General features: G+C 37.5%; 1 protein-coding gene across 1 annotated transcript in view; it reads right to left on the bottom strand.

Moving 5' to 3' along the window:
- Positions 1-5,809: 5,809 nt before the first annotated feature.
- OXCT1 (3-oxoacid CoA-transferase 1) overlaps positions 5,810-17,860 on the bottom strand; it is a 138,914-nt gene continuing 126,863 nt past the window's right edge. Inside the window, exons 16-17 of the mRNA XM_058718573.1 lie at positions 12,918-13,019; positions 5,810-8,205 (exon numbers count right to left, since the gene is read on the bottom strand). Coding sequence (XP_058574556.1) covers positions 8,152-8,205; positions 12,918-13,019 — 156 coding nt within the window. The 3' untranslated portion in view covers positions 5,810-8,151. The remainder of the gene's footprint in view (positions 8,206-12,917; positions 13,020-17,860) is intronic.

The following is a 17,860-nucleotide window of genomic DNA, read 5'->3' on the forward strand; positions in this document are numbered from 1 at the left end:
TACTGGAGGCTGGGAAGTCCAAGATCAAGTTGCTGGCAGATTCTGTGTCTGGTGAGGGCCCTTCTCATCATTTGAAGATGGCTGGCTTCTGGCATCCTCATATGGCAGAGAGAAAATGGGCTCTTGTGTTTCCCCTTTCTTAAAAAGGCACTCATCCCACCATGAAGGATCCACCTGCTTAACTTCCTCTAAACCTAATTACTTTCCAAAGGCCCTATAATGGGGTTTGAGGTTTCAACATATGAATTTTGGCTGGGGAGGGAGGACAGAAACATTTATTCTATAGCAATTTCATCTTAAATGCCATTGTTCTCTCTTTGGCAATCTCACAATACAGTTTGATACTATGGACTTAAGTGACTCCTCAAATACTTTGGTCTTCTCCATGTGTGTATCTGGGTAACTGTTATAAATTAAATGGCTTTAATTACAATAATAAAAACATTTCACATTTAGAGTAAACTTCTGTTTACTTAAGACAGAAATTATGTTTATGGAAAGGATAAGAGTTCACTGCACCAATTCACTGCTTCTAAAATGAAGGATTTCCCACACTTTAACATCTTTGAAATTGGAATGCATTTCACAAATGACAGTATCCTACCATTGCCTTGGCTCCTTCAGCTTTTGGCAGCCCAACTGCTCTGGAAGAAGCTGAGGCAGGCACCTCAGCACCCTCTCGTCCTTCTTCTGACCTGACTCAACACCCCAACCTGTCCCCTGGACAATCCAAACCCTCATCAGTAAGAAGCACCTAGACTGTAAATACACAAACTTCAAGGCAGGTGGATTTCCTTGGGCCGTTAACTGCTCATGATGTCTATCAGCTGAATAAAGCCTCCATTAACAGCCCTTCTGTTTTCTAAACACAAAAAGGAAATACTAGGCAAACTTATCTGAGACTGGAAGTCTAAAAATTCTTAATATGTATACAATAACATTTTATACATGATAAAAAGCAAATGCAATCATAGTGCATTTTAAAATTGATGGTGTTCGTGCTCTCTCTGGAGCATCTGGGTGGCTCAGTTAGGTGTCTGACTCTTGATCTCAGCTCAGGTCATGATCTCAAGGTTCATGAGTTCAAGCCTCACATTGAGCTCTGCACGGACAGTGTGGAGCCTGCTTGGGATTCTCTCTTTCTGCCCCTCCCCTGTGTGCACTCTCTCTCTCAAAAATAAATAAACATTTAAAAAAATAAAATGAAATAGAATAGATGTTGCCTTCGGATATTTAGACCAACAGAATATAATAGCCCAGAAATAAATCCATGCAAATATAGTCAACTGATCTTCAACAGGGGTGCCAGGAATACACAATGGAGAAAGGACAGTCTCACTCAACAAATGGTGTTGGGAAAACTCGATATCCATATGCAAAAGAACAAAATTGGACCCGTATCTCACACCATACACAAAGATCAGCTCCATTAAAGATTTAAACCCATAAATCTATAAAACTAGTTTTATGAATCCATAAAACTCCTAGAAGAAAACATAGGGGAAGATCTTCTGAACAATGGTTATGGCAATGACTTTTTAGATATGACACCAAGAGCACAAGTAACAAAAGCAAAAATTGACTAGTGGGGCTGCATATTATAAGGAACTCCACAACTGGACAGTAAAAATTCAAATAACTCAATTAAAAAATAGGCAAAGGACTGAAATAGACATTTTTCCAAAGAAAAGATACAAATTGCTAACAGGTATATGAAAAGATGCTCATCATCACTACTCAAGGAAATGCAAATCAAAATCATAATAAAGCATCACCTCAATAATAGCTTAATAAGATAACTACTATTAAAAAAAAAAGAACAAGTGTTGATGAGGATGTGAATATATTAGAACCCTTGTATATTGCTGGTGGGAATGTAAAATGTTGCAGCTGCTATGAAAAGCAGTATGGAGGCTCCTCAAAAAAATTAAAAATAACCTATGATCCAGCACCTAAATGTCCACTGACAGATAAACTGATAAAGGGAATATGTTATACACATACAATGAAATACTATTCAGCCATAAAAAGAAGGAAATCCTGCCATATGCAACAAAATAGATAAATCTAGAGGACATTATGCTAAGTGAAATAAGCTAGTCACAGAACAAATATTGCACGATTACATTTAGATGAAGTATCTAAAACAGTCAAACTCATAGCAACAGAGTAGAATGGTGGCTGTCAGGGACTGGGGCAAGGGGGACATGAGTTGCTGTTTAACGGGTATTAAGTGTCAATTACATAAGATGAGTAAGTTTAGAGATCTGCTGTATTACACTGCACCTATAGTTAACAATAATTTGTTAAGAGGGTAGATCTCATGGTAAATATTCTTACTACAATAAAAAAAATTGATGGTATCTTATATTCTAAGAAACAAGATAGTAACAAATGTTCTCATACTGTATGTGTCTTGATGGCCCTAATGCTTTCCCATCCCTATACCCCCCAAAACTCCACAGGCTCCAGTACTGTGACCAATTTTCTTCTCATGGACCCTTTCTTCCCCAGTGAACGGCACTAGATCTCACTGAGTGATGCTCTCTCCGTGTCACTAATAGTATTTATTTTCAGGTTGCCAATGTCAACCTTATTCCTGGAGTTCAACTGAATGGGTCTGAGCCACAACTCTGACTTTGAACATGGGTTAGGTTAATATAAAGGAAACCAAATTTCAAAAAGGAGTTTAGTCACAGAAATGAAGCAATGCCCATCAGCCCCTCCTGTTGGTGTCAGTTGAGCATTCTTACCTGCAGTTGCCTACACAAAGCCTTTCAGATGAGCAAACTCAGTAATTTCAAGTCTTCCACAGGGACATTTTGCCTGGTGGGTGCCATTATCCTTTTTATTTTGGCAACTACCCATTTCCTCTCAAACTGGGTTGTACACAAGAGCTGTGTGGACAGGGAACAAAGCTTCAAGATCTGTCCCATTAGGTTTAAAGGTTTTGTACTCTGTTTTATAGCTTACCAGAGAGCAACAAATCTAGTTCTATTCAGAGGATTTAATTCACATCTCATTAACTACCTTGGCAAAACCCAACATTAGCTATGAAAGGCTAATTTGATTAAAGAATTGATGGACATTACTTCTCTCTGACTAATGAAGTTAATTTTAATGGAGGTAATAATGTCTCCCTGGAAGATTACTGGGAGAATAAAAGAAGCCAGCCAGCATATTCTAGGTGTTTTGTAAATTATGAAATGCTAAACAAATGTAGATGATTATCACAGGTCTCTGTATTCCTTTGTTGCAGTTTTTAGATTCTACCTCTTGTACCTTTCCCTTTCTTTCTCTAACTCTTCCTTAGAAGACTTGCTTAATTATTTAGCTGAGGGAAATCCTCAAGCCTGCAGGACTACCACCTCAGGTTTTCAACCAGTAAATTGGTTTAATATCATATTTGGAAGCCTACCATGGACAAGTTGTTATACAAATATATAAGGCGTTAAACACATACACGATACATACTACGTTCCAGTGAGGCCATTATACACACATTATGAAGCAGTATCTGGCTTAGAACCAGTTAGACAACTCTTAAACCCTAACCCACATTGAGCACCTACAAGGGTTGGAAACTGGAGATTAGAGGAATATTTATGGAGAAAATCTGGAAGGAGCCGTTGGGGCACTCTAACTCCAAGAAGGCTAGGTGGGAGATGCTACCTCCTGTTCCCAGATCAAGAGGGAAGGGCTTCAAGTGGAACATCACAGTGTGTGTGTGTGTGTGTGTGTGTGTGTGTGTGTGTGTGTGTGTGAATCCATCTCTCTGTATCTATAACTGTATCTATATCTGTATCAGACTGGTGTCTGATTTCTTCTTGAAAATTTTAAAGGGTAAGAGATAGAATGACTAGGAATAAGCCAAAGAAAGAAAACGACTATGTTGGGCCCTGCAGTTTGTCAGGGGAAATGGGAGGGTTTCCTAGGGACCCATGGTGGGTTATGCTACAGAAGGGCCAGGATAATTGCCTGAGGTAATTTCCAAGTGGCCATCTGGAGTGGCACCTCATTAAAGGTAATAATGACCATGATAATCAAGCACATTTAACCTCTAAAACCAAATATATTTTTTGTTTGATTATGGTTTTGAGGGAAGGAGCTGTCTCATCAATCAGTTACCTGGATTGGTATAGGTATCACTCTCATGGGACTTGCTACAGGGTCCATAAAGGGTGTCTTTGGATGATTTTACACAGACGTGTCTAACATAATGGAAGTAAGAGAATTCAAGTGTATGCCATACAGACATGCATTCAGATCACGTGACACTTAGTGGTATGTATGCTTAAACCTACTTTGATATTTAGTACAGTCTTAGGTGGGAAAGCAGTGTAGATATTAAAAAATAAAAGGATGGGAACAATTCTGTCCCAAGGTAATATTATGACATGGCATTTAAAAATGATCTGTCAGTATTTTGGCAACATTTTTCAATGTATTGATTTATACACTGTTATGTGTTCATTTTACAGATATATTAACTATGCCTTATAGAACCATGCTGAAAAGCAGTACATTCTGCTTCTTTTAAAGATGGGAAAATCCGAAAGTAAGTTTAAGAAACTGAAGATCATGCTCTGGTTGGAAAAGATTAGTACTAAGAAACCCATCCACTGAATAAATCTCTGCTTCTATTTCCATTGGAATAATTTTCAAAGCTATGTTGAATATACTGACATTGTCAGAAAAAGAACCTCTACCCACAACCTTCCTACCCACTGGTAATACCTATAAATGCTCTTATATGTGTTCTCCGGGACCAGCTGCAGCAGTTTTACTCATGTTCTGCATAACTTCTGTAGGAGACCAGATCCCTCCCAAGATTCATGAATTACAAAAGCTGTTTGAGTTCACACTTTGGTTGCAGATGAAAAGACCCACAAAGACCCAGCCGAAGGGAAATGGGAGACTTGTGGGCTCATGTACAAGCACGGCTGGAGGGAAGGTAGCCTTAGGCACATCGAGAACCAAGAACGCAAATACCACTAGGAAGCTCCTTACTTACAACTCAGTGTGCTTGTGTTTCAGCTTGTTTTGTCCAACTGGAACTCAGCTGCTAGGGTGTGCATGTGTGTAAGTATGTATGTGTGTGTGAGTGAAGGGGGAAAATGGGGTGTTGGTGCCAGACTCACATTCTTATGGCTTAGTGACCAGGAAGGAATAGGAAAATTAGCTTCTCTTTTATCTCCAGTTTTTGCACATGGGAGAAATGACCTTACTGGTATATCCTGGCTCATAGCACACCCCCGCCCCCCCCCCCCCCCCCCCCCGCCGCAGCGTATGAACACTATGGACAAAGAAGAGCTATCAAAACAGGCATTTTCTGGGCACACACCCAACCCCTTGGCCAGGGCATGAGTCTGTCACCAGAGGAACAACACAGATGCTGGGCAGACTATACTAGAGCCACTTCAAAATGCAAGCAAACTCAACACGCCACTGGGAAGCTAATTAATTAATTAATTAATTCACTCATTCATTAATATATGTCCTAAAAGAATGTAAGATAAAAGCAAAAAAATACATATTAATACATGAAGCCTGGTAATCAATATTTATAGATAAATGACTGGTTCTGACAAGGAGTAAAATCAGAATTCATTTAGGTAAAAATTTCATTTGTTCTTTCATAAAAAACAGTATTTGCTCTTTGGTAAGATAGAAAGAAAAGCAACAACTTGATTAGAAGCCATAAAGTATATAAACTATTTATTGTTGGTCTTTCCACCAATCTCTAGTGTATTATTCCCAAGATTGGTCACACCATTCCCAAACAAGAAAGAAGACAATCACACTGATCTATATCAATTCAGGATATTTACTGTATTTCTTATTGTGTTTTTATCCATGGCACTCTTTAATCAAGAATATAAAGTCATCTACTTAGGTTTTACCATTCAAAGTTGGGGACACTCTTAGAATCACATTATCTTAAAGTAATGAAATAGAATAATAAGCAACTAAGTCTGCAAATATAGCAACTGTCAATAACATACATTTTACCAAATTATAATTCTAAGATATGTATTATTCTCTGGACCTCACAAATTCCAAGAAGAGGCCTTTTTACCAGTATTGGGACAGTATGCCTTCAATCCCGCAGCCACCAAGACTCTTTTAGATAGAGAGTGTGATACAAAAAAAAGCCTCTCTCCTCTAATGCCATACATGACACAATTGTAGTTGTACCTAAACAGAAAGGGAGCTTCGATGCTAACTATCACCTAAAAATACACATCAATTCCTATATACATATCTGGTGCCAGAGGAATGATATATTGCACTGTACTATGCCTATATCTGCCTGGAGAACAGCTGTCTGACCTGTCTTCAGGGTACCTGGTCTATTTCTCCCATTTGATACCTAGGATGCCTGGGATGCCCACAGGGTGACTATTTGGTAGGGAGGATACTTCTGAGGAAAAGTTCCTTACAAAACCCACTCTACCATGTTTCGTTTCTTTTCTTACGTTTATTTGAGAGGGAGAGAGAGAGGGAAGGAGAGGGAGAGAGAGCGAGCGAGCATGCATGTGCACAGACACACATATGTGATCAGGAGAGGGGCAGAGAGAGACGAGAGAGATTCCTAAGCAGGTTCCATGCTGTCAGCACAGAGCCCCATGTGGGGCTTGATCTTATGAACTGCGAGATCAAGACCTGAGCTGAAATCTAGAGTCAGATGCTTAACTGACTGAGCTACCCAGGCACCCTTACCATGTTTATTTTCTAACACTAAAAGTTCCCTGCTCTTCAAATCCTAGATTTACTTGTCAGTATTTCCTTTATTTGGATAAAGCTGAATTAAAAGTAGTTTGTTCAAGGAAGTAGCCTGGGCAGAAGAAAGAATAGTGCTCTGTAGAAAAAGGCATTCAATTTTTAGAAACTTTTCTGAACAGGGGTGCCTGGGTGGCTCAGTCAACTGAGCATCCGAATTTGGCTCAGGTCATGATCTCACGGTTCGTGAGCTCGAGCTTCACGTCAGGCTCTGTGATGAGAGCTCAGAGCCTGGAGCTGCTTTGGATTCTGTGTCTCCCTCTCTCTGCCCCTCCTCTGCTTGTGCTCTCTCTCTCTCAGAAATAAACATTAAAAATTAAAAAAAAAAAATAAATTTTTCTGAACAAAAATAAGAGATCCTGAAAAGAAAAAAATATTTTAAACTCTGTTGTCACTGTGACAGGAATCATGATAAATTATCCCATAGCCCCTTGTGGCTTAAAAGGAAGTCTTGAAGGAGTAGCCCACTGTACCTCAATCACATAGAGAAAGCCTCTTAAGGACCCCTCTGGATACACAGAAATACTGCATTATTTTAAAATGAGAAAACTGACTAGATCAGTTAGGTTTATAGCCCTCTTCTCATAATAAACCTTCGTCTTTGGCAAAGCACAAATGGTTGCTTGGTTTATAAAGGCAACCTGTTGGTGAGATGTCAGCACCAGCAGACCCTACACACTCTGGTCTCTCCCCATGAACCAGTTACTTCTCCCACACAGAGATGTTCCTGTTTGCCTTACTGAACATCGATTTAGTTGTAGAAAGTGTGGGAGGAGAAGGGATGCTTTAGGGAAACAAGATGCAATCACAAAATCAGAGGCTCTAAAAGAAAAGTCAGAGGAGGCCAAAAGAAAAACATAATCATTAAGACAGCATTTCTCCTACTCAAAATTCACACAGATGTTATCATTCAGCACTAGTGCAATGCTGCCTTGGGTATACTCTGGGTGGAGTTCTTTATCTCCCTCATTCTTTTTTTCTATACGTCATGATTTAGTTGGGAGGGACAGCACATCAGTGAAAGTCTTCCTAAGGGCCCTTCTTGGTACAATTTTGTGTACATATCACAAAAGGTAAAGATAAATCCAATGTGAGCACCAGTTGTAAAGATAAGCCTTCAAAGCGATCATAAAACAAGTAAGATAATCATTTATATTATATATATATATATATATATATATATATCTGTCTTTCATTAAAACTTTATAGCACACTAGAGAGAATAAAGACTACATGGCTGCTACAGTGTAAAATGCTGGAAGAAAACTAGTCAAAACTGCTTCTTAGATATACAATTATGATTACTGATGTCCTTTCAATGAAATCCTATGTGGTTAAAATGAGAAACACACAACCTGGGAGAAATGTCTATTCCACATTGCAAGTTGTGATCTGCTGCATTGGTATGAGTTTTGGTGAAACCTGGTAAAAGAAAGAGAAGAAAAAATGACCAAATTGTACAAAACCTCATGGGCATCAACATCTCTTTTCTGAATTTCCAAACCTGAATAATGTTGGCAACAAACAGCCTTGCCACAGACATCACCTAGAGTTTCCTCATTATTTTCCATTCTAAACCAACGAGACAGAAAACTCTTTCCTGTTTACGTTGTGGGTACATAGTTCTCAACCTTCTTGCACGTTACAGTTCCTAAATTAAGCATCAGTAAGACTGGCAACAGCAAGAGGGTGGAGGAACAGACAGAGACGATAAAGGGTCCAGAAAACCAAGCTTTCAGAATGGATCACTGAGCTCTGAGATTGATGCCTCTGAGAGTACCCAAAACAGACACACAGAGTAAGGCACAAGTCTCAAAATGCTCAAAATAAGTCTAGTCAATTCCCAATTTCGTTGACACAATGTAGTCTTTGGATTAACTGGGCCCATATTAATGAAGAGATACATGATCGATGATGAATTTTATCAGAAATATCATAATCAGAATGGAAATGATATGAAGGCAGTAAAAAGATTCCAAGTTATTTTTAAAAAGGAGGTAATAGCATTAAAAATATTAAATGTTGACTAGGTTTATGTTCAATATACAGAACAATACATGCATTCCTAGAAGACTTGAAGCAGAGAAAAATGAGGACAGGTCTACATTTAATGGTAGAGCTGGTGGAAGAATAAAGTTAAATGTAAGTAATTTGGCTTAATTTTGACTGATCTTTCAAGGCAATGTCAGGTACAGATGTCTTCATTCAGTCTGGCAAATATCCATGGAGTCCTATTAAGTAACAGTCCCCATGGAAAGCACAGTGGGGGCATATTAAAATCTAGATGATTTTTGAGCTCTTCAAGAATGAAGCGATTGAAGTGGGCCTAGCCTTCCAGAATAAACAGTTAATATTTTGTTAAATTAATGAAAAAATGAATGAATAAATGGATTAAATAAGCTTTAAAGAATTAGAAGAAAGGTTTTAATAGAGGTTAAAACAGTATTAACAAGAGGAGTAGACAATTATTTGGCTTTGATGAGGTTAAATATTTTTAGTTCATTTATAAATTGTTTCTGTATTAGCTCTTCACAATGTCAAGAGCTAATGCCCCCTTTTCCGTTTTTCTACTAAAAGAATGACACGATCAGAGTAAAAAGGATCGGTATGGCTTGGTATACAGCTTAAAATAAATGACAGCTCATTCAGACCTGCCAGTTCCAAGAGCAGATATATAATAATAGACAAAATAATAGACATATAATAAATAGTCAAAAATCACAGCCCACATGTGCATAGATCTTCAACTCTACTGAAAAGAACAAAAGACATATGGGCTCTGAGTATTTAGAAAGTGTGTCTCACAAACAACCCATTTTCTTTTTTTAAACAACAGAGCATCTGTAGAAATAATTTAATGAAATGAAACTCTATTTTTCGGGAAACAGATCATTTCCAATAGATGCTTTATAGCATTTCCTTTAAAAGGAAACTGGACACCTTAATTTTATAACCTAAACATCTGATCACTTTCCTTGGCATACTGACCCTACTTTGAGCTCTTAATGTCATTTTTATCCTCAATGTGGACTCTGACTTATATGAAAAAAGAACGAGATGAAGCTTTATGTAGACTGACTTGGCCCACCTATTTTTGCAATGAAAAACACCTACTAAATCACCATTTTTCATCCTGTTCGCATGCTCAGTCTCATCAACATTTTAAGCCCATGCAGGCTGAAGCAGATCATCCTGCCAAGGTGATCTACAGGTAACACAAGACTATATGATTTAGGTGTAGAATATAAGCCAACAATTTGTTTTCCCAGTCCATTGAAATCCCAATGGTATACAATTTAATTCTGGCATAATGCCAGTTCATAATAGATACGGAGTATAAATTTATTCAACTTAGCAAAGAATATGTACACCTGGCTTCTTCCAAATTTCACTGCAAACATATAAATAAGCTGTATTCTTACTTAATTTTTGCCAATGGTGGTTTAGATGTATTCCTGCATGTAGAATAAGACCAAGACCCTTGGGAGTAGGAACTACACCAATTTGTTCTATTTTATTCACATTTCATAGCTCAATGTGGGACACAAATGGGTGTTCAATAAATAATCATGGTTGACTGGAAGTTTATTTTACCTCTGGAAGTTTATTTTACCATGTGATTTTCAAATATGGATTCAATTTTTTTTTAAATCTAATTAAAAAATAAAAACAGAAGGAAATAATGTTGTTTCAAAAAAGGTCCACAGACATATATGGTAAAGAAAAAAATATTTTATGTAACACAAGCATGCATTAGAAAAGAGAGAAATGAATAACCATTTGAATTAACTACTCAGTGGAAAAAGAGACTTTGGAGATAATGTAATTTAAGTGATGGCATATCACTTTTCCCTTTTCTTTCTACTTTGGCCCATCAAGTAACTGGCAGGAACACACTGAGTGAAATACAGGAATCTGACATTTTCATTAGCTTGTCACAGCTTTAATAGGAGAAAATGTTAGCCAACACATTTTCAAAATTACTCAGACCTAGGTTTTCACCCTTTTTTCTTTATTATGCAACAACCTGGTTGTCTAACTATTCCCTTCTAAAATGTTTATTTCCAGGTATACATTGAAGACTGAGTGGGCCTTTTCTCAAAAAGGAATTTTGACTAACTTGTATAAAGTTATATAGAGAGTAAAATGGTACCTATCCATTAATAACCACATGGAATATCTTCTAAATTATGATGTGAAACACTTTATTTGAATTATCAAATTTGAATTTGAATTATTTAATTATTAATTTAATTTGAATTATCAAATAAAGAAATGTTACCCTCAATATAATTTTATTATTGTATTTTATTGATAACCCAGCTATTACACAGAACATATTAATTAGAGCATTCTAGTCCATAGCATTACAGAAAAACAATCTGCTACATGTGATTTCACCCATCAGGGTCTAAAGAGATGCCACTGATCATCAGATCCTCAAAAGCTAGCTCTTTTGTTGAGATGGTTCAGCTGATACTACACCTTTTCATTTTCACAACAACACTAATATGAAAATTCACATCTTATCTCAATAGCCTAATTTGGAGGAAATAAGATTACATGTCAATGTCAAAAGAGAAAGAGGGTGATATGGTATTAAATAAGAAACGACAGAGATATTTTTCAGTGCATCAACACAGGGAAACTAGCACTTAAAAACCAAAAGCAAAAAGCAAAAGCAAAAAGCAAAAACACTAAAAACACCTTTTTCATCCTGACTTAACTATATAAATGGAAAAAAAAAAAAAAGCAGATAACAACAAGGGTCCTTTCTTTGTATATCCTCTTTCGTGGCAAAGAAATGAAAATCATGTGGATTCGAAAATATTACCTGATGAAGAAGAGGTTAACTTACCCACAATGGGGAAAAATACAAAGAACAGCTGATAGGTAAGACGAATTATTTGCTTCTACCACTGAAGTAAGGGATTCTAAACAGTGAAAAGTATAAACAGATCTCATTTATTCTCCCTAAGGTTACTAAAAAGCTAATTAAAGATGTGGGTATTTTTTTTTTGTTGTTTTTTGTGCTAGGTATTGCTGACAGACTTCTTTTTTCCAAAGGGAAATTCAAAAAAGGTTAATAGACAAAGACCCTCAGACAGTACCATAAACAGTTATATGTGGATAATGAATTATGCAGCAAAATTGTTTTTATAGAAATTTGTTATGCATTAACAGGTACCAGCCAAGCATGTAGTACCTAAGGAAGAAGTGTATGAAATATATGCCTGATTTATCAAATAGGTTTTGTTAAATTACTTTCTCCAGGATGGGTAGCTGCAACATTTCTTCCCCATTATAACTATTTCATTTTAACTAGTAAATCCCTTCTTAAAATGTATGTGAAAAGGAAATTCTTTTCCTTCAGCTTTTCAGAGACATTTCTCCTTTATTTTGATTAACTTCAAACAGACTGAACCATCCTCTCGACCCCCATTAGATGGGTGATCAGTGATTTATAAACAAGCACTTACATTAAAGGGTGACTATATCATAATATTATTATTTTTGTTTTGAAAAGTGATTTGGGGATTTCTTTAATTATACTCCTCTGGTGTATTATGTGCTTTGTAAGTCTGAGTTTTTATGCACTACGTTTTTCTTTAAATGCAGGATATACCTATTTTGTGACTGTAACTCAGTGTCAGAGCTCAACGTTCCAACATGTTCAATGGATGGAATAATCAAGCATCGAAGTTAATAAAAGAGAAAGCCCTAAGTCATAGGTGGATTAAAAAATAAGGGAGCATCATTTCTCCATGTGTGGCTCACATCTTGGAGTTAACGGAGTCTAGCCACAGCTCTGATAGGTAACCCAAGGACAGAAGATTTGCAAGGGACTTTACAGAAAGTAGCTTTGTGTTCAAGCTCCACCTTCTGTTTCCAGCAGCCCCTGGTGGTTCCTCCCCCTCCTGCTTCTGACTCCTGAGCCAAAGGGTGGCCGTGAGTCAGAGCCCGTTCCTGCTCCCACCTGCTCTCATCTGGAGGCACCCTTCCCTACACTCCTGTTCTCTGTAAAGGTCAACTCCAAAAATGATCACAAATTAATGGTTCATGTCCTGTAAACACCCATTAATCAAGCTCATGATATAGGACAAGTGGCTGGATTTATTCACAGAAACACTTACTGCAAAATCACACCCAGTGCTCTTTTTGATGTCATCCACGGTCAGGCCTTCCCAGAGTTCGATCAGAGTCAGTCCTTTCTTGTTGTCCACGTCAAACACAGCCTGTCGGAATCAAGAAAACGACAATGACAATTTCCATCACAGTAATAATTTTACAACACAAAACAGAAACAACCTCTCAAGTTCTTAAAGGAGAGACAAGACCGAGGACAAAAGACTCTGAAAATCAGCAATGAGAAAATGTCAACTCTAATGGTTATATTTTGGTGAGAATAAATGCCAGCTCTCTAATCGGCAATTAGTTGTGGAGCACTGTTGATGTCAGAAGATAAATGAATGTTGACTGCTGATGGCACATGCTACTCCTGTAACCAGTTTTGGGTTTTTGTTTGTTTTGTTTTGTTTAACTACTTTCCTTTAGTTAGGTCTAACACTTCTGGTCAAAATTTCAGTTAGAAGAATAATGATGATTTGAAGGAAAAAAGGAATGAAGAAAGGGAGGGAGGGAGAAGATATTTGGAAGGTGAATGTACAAGGATGGTGGGGGAGAGCTGATCAATGCTGCTAGGTAAAGAGTTACAGGAAATAAAAGAAAGCACTTCGAAGTGGTTATGAGTAATTACAAAGGGATAGCTGTCCTGATCCTGAAAGAACCCCCCGCCTCTCCCCAGGTAAATATTACAACTTTCCCTTTTAAGTCCTGCAAAGACACACAGGTCCAAGAAGACAGCATGAGAATCTCCCCCTTGGTATGAAAATCAAACGAAGATGCTCGTGTTTAGGACAAGCATGAGAAGGCTAACCTCACCTTAATGGTCCTTTACAACATTGTGGTTGGTAATGCCAGGTGATGGTAATGCCCATTGGTACAGTATGACCTCAGCACGAAGACTCAACTTGTTGTACCTGACTTAGGATACCTGCCATTTGTTACACTTAGCAATATGACAACCTGAGTGGAAGGGACTGACAAAGTCATTTAATATAACCTCCCGCTCAGGAATTCTTCCATTCTTCTGAGATGGTCGGCTCTGCTGAGAGGCTTCTGATGCTAGGAGGCTCACTTGTCTCAAGGCAGATTAGATGGTCCATGGATGGGCAGCTCTAACTATAAGAGCCCAAAACTGCTTCCCTCTTTCACTTGCTGGATCTACAAGCAAAAGGCACTGTTCCCTCTCTTGGCTTTCACTACTAGTTTCCTCTCTCTCTGACTTAAAAATTATGTTACTCATATCCTTCCCCTCTTCCAGGTTTACCTTACATTCAACTATTATTCACAAGCTGATCTTTATTTTCAGCTAGTTTGGAAATCAAACCCAAAATTTCCATTTTAAACACTCTAGTGGATAGGAGGCTAATATGAAGACACAGCAACCTGTAGAGGAAAGAACCCTGGCTTTCGAGCTGGACTGGAATTTCCGCTCTGCCACACACTAGCTAAGTGATCTTTGGTGAACCTGCCTTTGCATGTGTACATGGATATCAAAAAACCCTACTTCCCACGATTGTTATACAGGACAAATATAACGAACATTATCTGGGCACCTGGCATCATGCCTGAGGCATAGCAGGGGCACCATATACATGCATGTTCTTTCTCCTTAATAGCTTAACTTACTGTCACTTGTGTGTGAACTCAAATCAAAGCCCTAAAATGGTTATTAGTCTCCCCGTTAACTGATTTTTTCCCCCTTGAGCAAAACATTAAGAGGACATGATACCTGAATTCTATGTTTATGTTTGATGAATTTACAGATTACCTGGTTGATTTTACTGGAAAAGATTTAAATTTTAGAGGAAATATTCCAGAAAACTTCCTTTTTGTTTGCACATTTTTATGTTCCTAAAAAAAAAAAAACAAACCTGTTTTTTCAGTAAAAATATGTGTTTTGAGAAGGAAGAAAATGGTCATTTAGGAATGTCTGTATGCTACATTAGCTTATTTAATTCCAAAATGACAATTAAAAAATTTTTTTTAATGGACACTTTTGCTTTGTAGAAAATGTGTCTGGAGCATTATTCATACTGATTTTCTTTTCCCTGCATTATGAACAACTGTAAATTTATCAAAATGAAACAAATTAAAAAAAAAAAGAGTCTCTAGATTATATTATTAAGAACAGGAAGGGAAGGGATTTGGGGAAAAGATAACTGTAGTGTCATGAATATAAGCCTTCAGTGATCAGGGAGAGAAAATCTATGGCAAATCTACTTACTGCTTTTAGAAAACTTTTAACACCTTTATCAAACTCTAATTAGCTCTCAAGGTCATATACTGGAAAGCCAAGCATCTATTATTAAAATGAAGGGAATTTACTTTTGAAATATTTAGGAAGATTTCCATTTAGCAGTATAAAGTATAAACAAAACCTTAATAAAAATGGAAACCACATTATAGATAAAGCAGTTAATCATAGCCCAGCTGCTGGCGAAGAAAGCATCTTTCATAACCTCATTCTAGCAGTACAAAACTAGGAAATCAGGGTCAAAAATCTCCAAAGCCTCTTTCAAAAGGCAAACTAATGGAATTTCTTTAGAAGTTGAAAATGGAATTCTAGGGGCATATCTGCAATGGCAGGCTGAACACATTTATTGCCCTAATGGCACCGCATTCTCATTCAGTCATTCAACAAATATGCATTAGAGCACCTACTATGTACAGAGCCACAGGGGTAAATGTGCACCGTTCCCTTCCTCGGGGTTCCCACAGCTGTCTTTCCCTTTGCCCATTTTTATCTATCCAATGTCATCTACACTAAAGGCTTCAATTATCCTTTACTAGGTTAATGACTTTCACAAGTTTGGTCCAATACTGACTTTCCTTCTGAGCTCCACATCCACATCTCTGTTTATCAGAAATCTCTGACTGGATGTTCAGGATGTTAACATGTTCAAGAATATCCAACTGGGTGTGTCAAAGCTGAACCCAATCTTTTACTGCCTCCCACTGCTCCTCTCTGTCTCTTCCTACCGTCTGGGCTTCATTAGGAAAACTTAGGAAGCACCTCTGTCTTAGCAGCCTTGTCCAATTCATCATCTAGCTAGGTTGAGTCCATCTGGGTCTCTCGAATCTCTCCTTCTGACCTGTGATTTAGAACCGTGATGCTTCTGGCCTAAATCACTGAACGAATCTTCTAACTGAACTCTGTCTCATCTCTTCTCCCCTTACTCTGCATAAAAGCTACAGCATTCTTTCTAACATGCAAATCTAATCCATCTAAAATCACTGAAGGGCTTCTACAAGCAACATAATGGCAATAAATTCATATCTTTCAGTACTCACTCTAAATGTCAATGGACTAAATGCTCCAACCAAAAGACATAGGGTAACAAAATGGATAAGAAAACAAGATCCATTTACATGCTGTTTACAAGAGACCCACTTTAGACCTAAAGACACCTTCAGATTGAAAGTAAGGGGATGGAGAACTGTCTATCATGCTAATGGTCAACAAAAGAAACCCAGAGTAGCCATACTTATATCAGACAATCTAGACTTTAAAATAAAGACTGTATCAAGAGATGAAGCAGGGCATTACATCATAATTAACGGGTCTATCCACCAAGAAGAACTAATAATTGTAAACATTCATGCACCAAATGTGAGAGCACCCAAATATAGAAATCAATTAATCACAAACATAAAGAAACTCACTGATAGTAATACTATAATAGTAGAGACTTCAACTCCCCACTCACAGCAAGTGGGGATCATCTGTCTTTGATGAGACAGATGATCTCATCAAAAAATCAACAAGGAAACAATGGCTTTGAATGACACACTGGACCAGATGGATTTAACAGATATATTCGGAACATTTCATCCTAAAGCAGCAGAATGTACATTCTTCTCCAGTGCACATCGAACATTCTCCAGAATAGACCACATACTGGGACACAAATCAGCCCTCAGCAAGTACAAAAAGATTGAGATCATACCATGCATATTTTCAGACCACAATGCTATGAAACTTGAAATCAACCACAAGAAAAAATTTGGAAAGGTAACACATACTTGGAGAGTAAAGAACATCCTACTAAGGAATGAATGGGCCAACCAAGAAGTTAAAGAGGAAATTAAAAAGTATATGGAAGCCAATGAAAATAATAACACCACAATCCAAAACCTCTGGGACGCAGCAAAGGCAGTCATAAGAGGAAAGTATATGGCAATCCAGGTCTTCCTAAAGAAGGAAGAAAAGATCTCAGATACACAACCTAACCTTACACCTTAAGGAGCTGGAAAAAGAACAGCAAATAAAACCCAAAACCAGCAGAAGACAGGAGATAATAAAGATTACAGCAGAAATTAATGCTATCTAAACCAAAAAAAAAACAGAACAGATCAATGAAACCAGAAACTGCATCTTTGAAAGAATTAACAAAATTGATAAACCACTAGCCAGTTTGATCAAAAAGAAAAAGGAAAGGATCTAAATAAATAAAATCAAGAATGAAAGAGGAGAGATCACAACCAATACAGCAGAAATACAAACAATAATAAGAGAATATTATGAGCAATTATATGCCAATAAAATGGGCAATCTGAAAGAAATGGACAAATTCCTAGAAATGTATACACTACCAAAACTGAAACAGGAAGAAATAGAAAATTTGAACACACCCATAACAAGTCAAGAAATCGAATTAGTAATCAAAAATCTCCCCCAAACAAGATGGCCTTCCAGGGGAATTCTACTAAACATTTAAGGAAGAGTTAACACCTGTCCTCTTGAAGCTGTTCCAAAAAACAGAAATGGAAGGAAAACTTCCAAACTCTTCCTATGAGGCCAGCATTACCTTGATTTGAAAACCAGACAGAGACTCCACTAAAAAGGAGAACTATACACCAATTTCTCTGATGAACATGGATGCAAAAATCCTCAACAAGATATTAGCCAACTGGCTCCAACAATACATTAAAAAAATTATTCACCATGACT

The sequence above is a fragment of the Neofelis nebulosa genome, chromosome 1 (genome assembly GCF_028018385.1).
Source record: "Neofelis nebulosa isolate mNeoNeb1 chromosome 1, mNeoNeb1.pri, whole genome shotgun sequence".
Taxonomy (NCBI): Eukaryota; Metazoa; Chordata; class Mammalia; order Carnivora; family Felidae; genus Neofelis; species Neofelis nebulosa.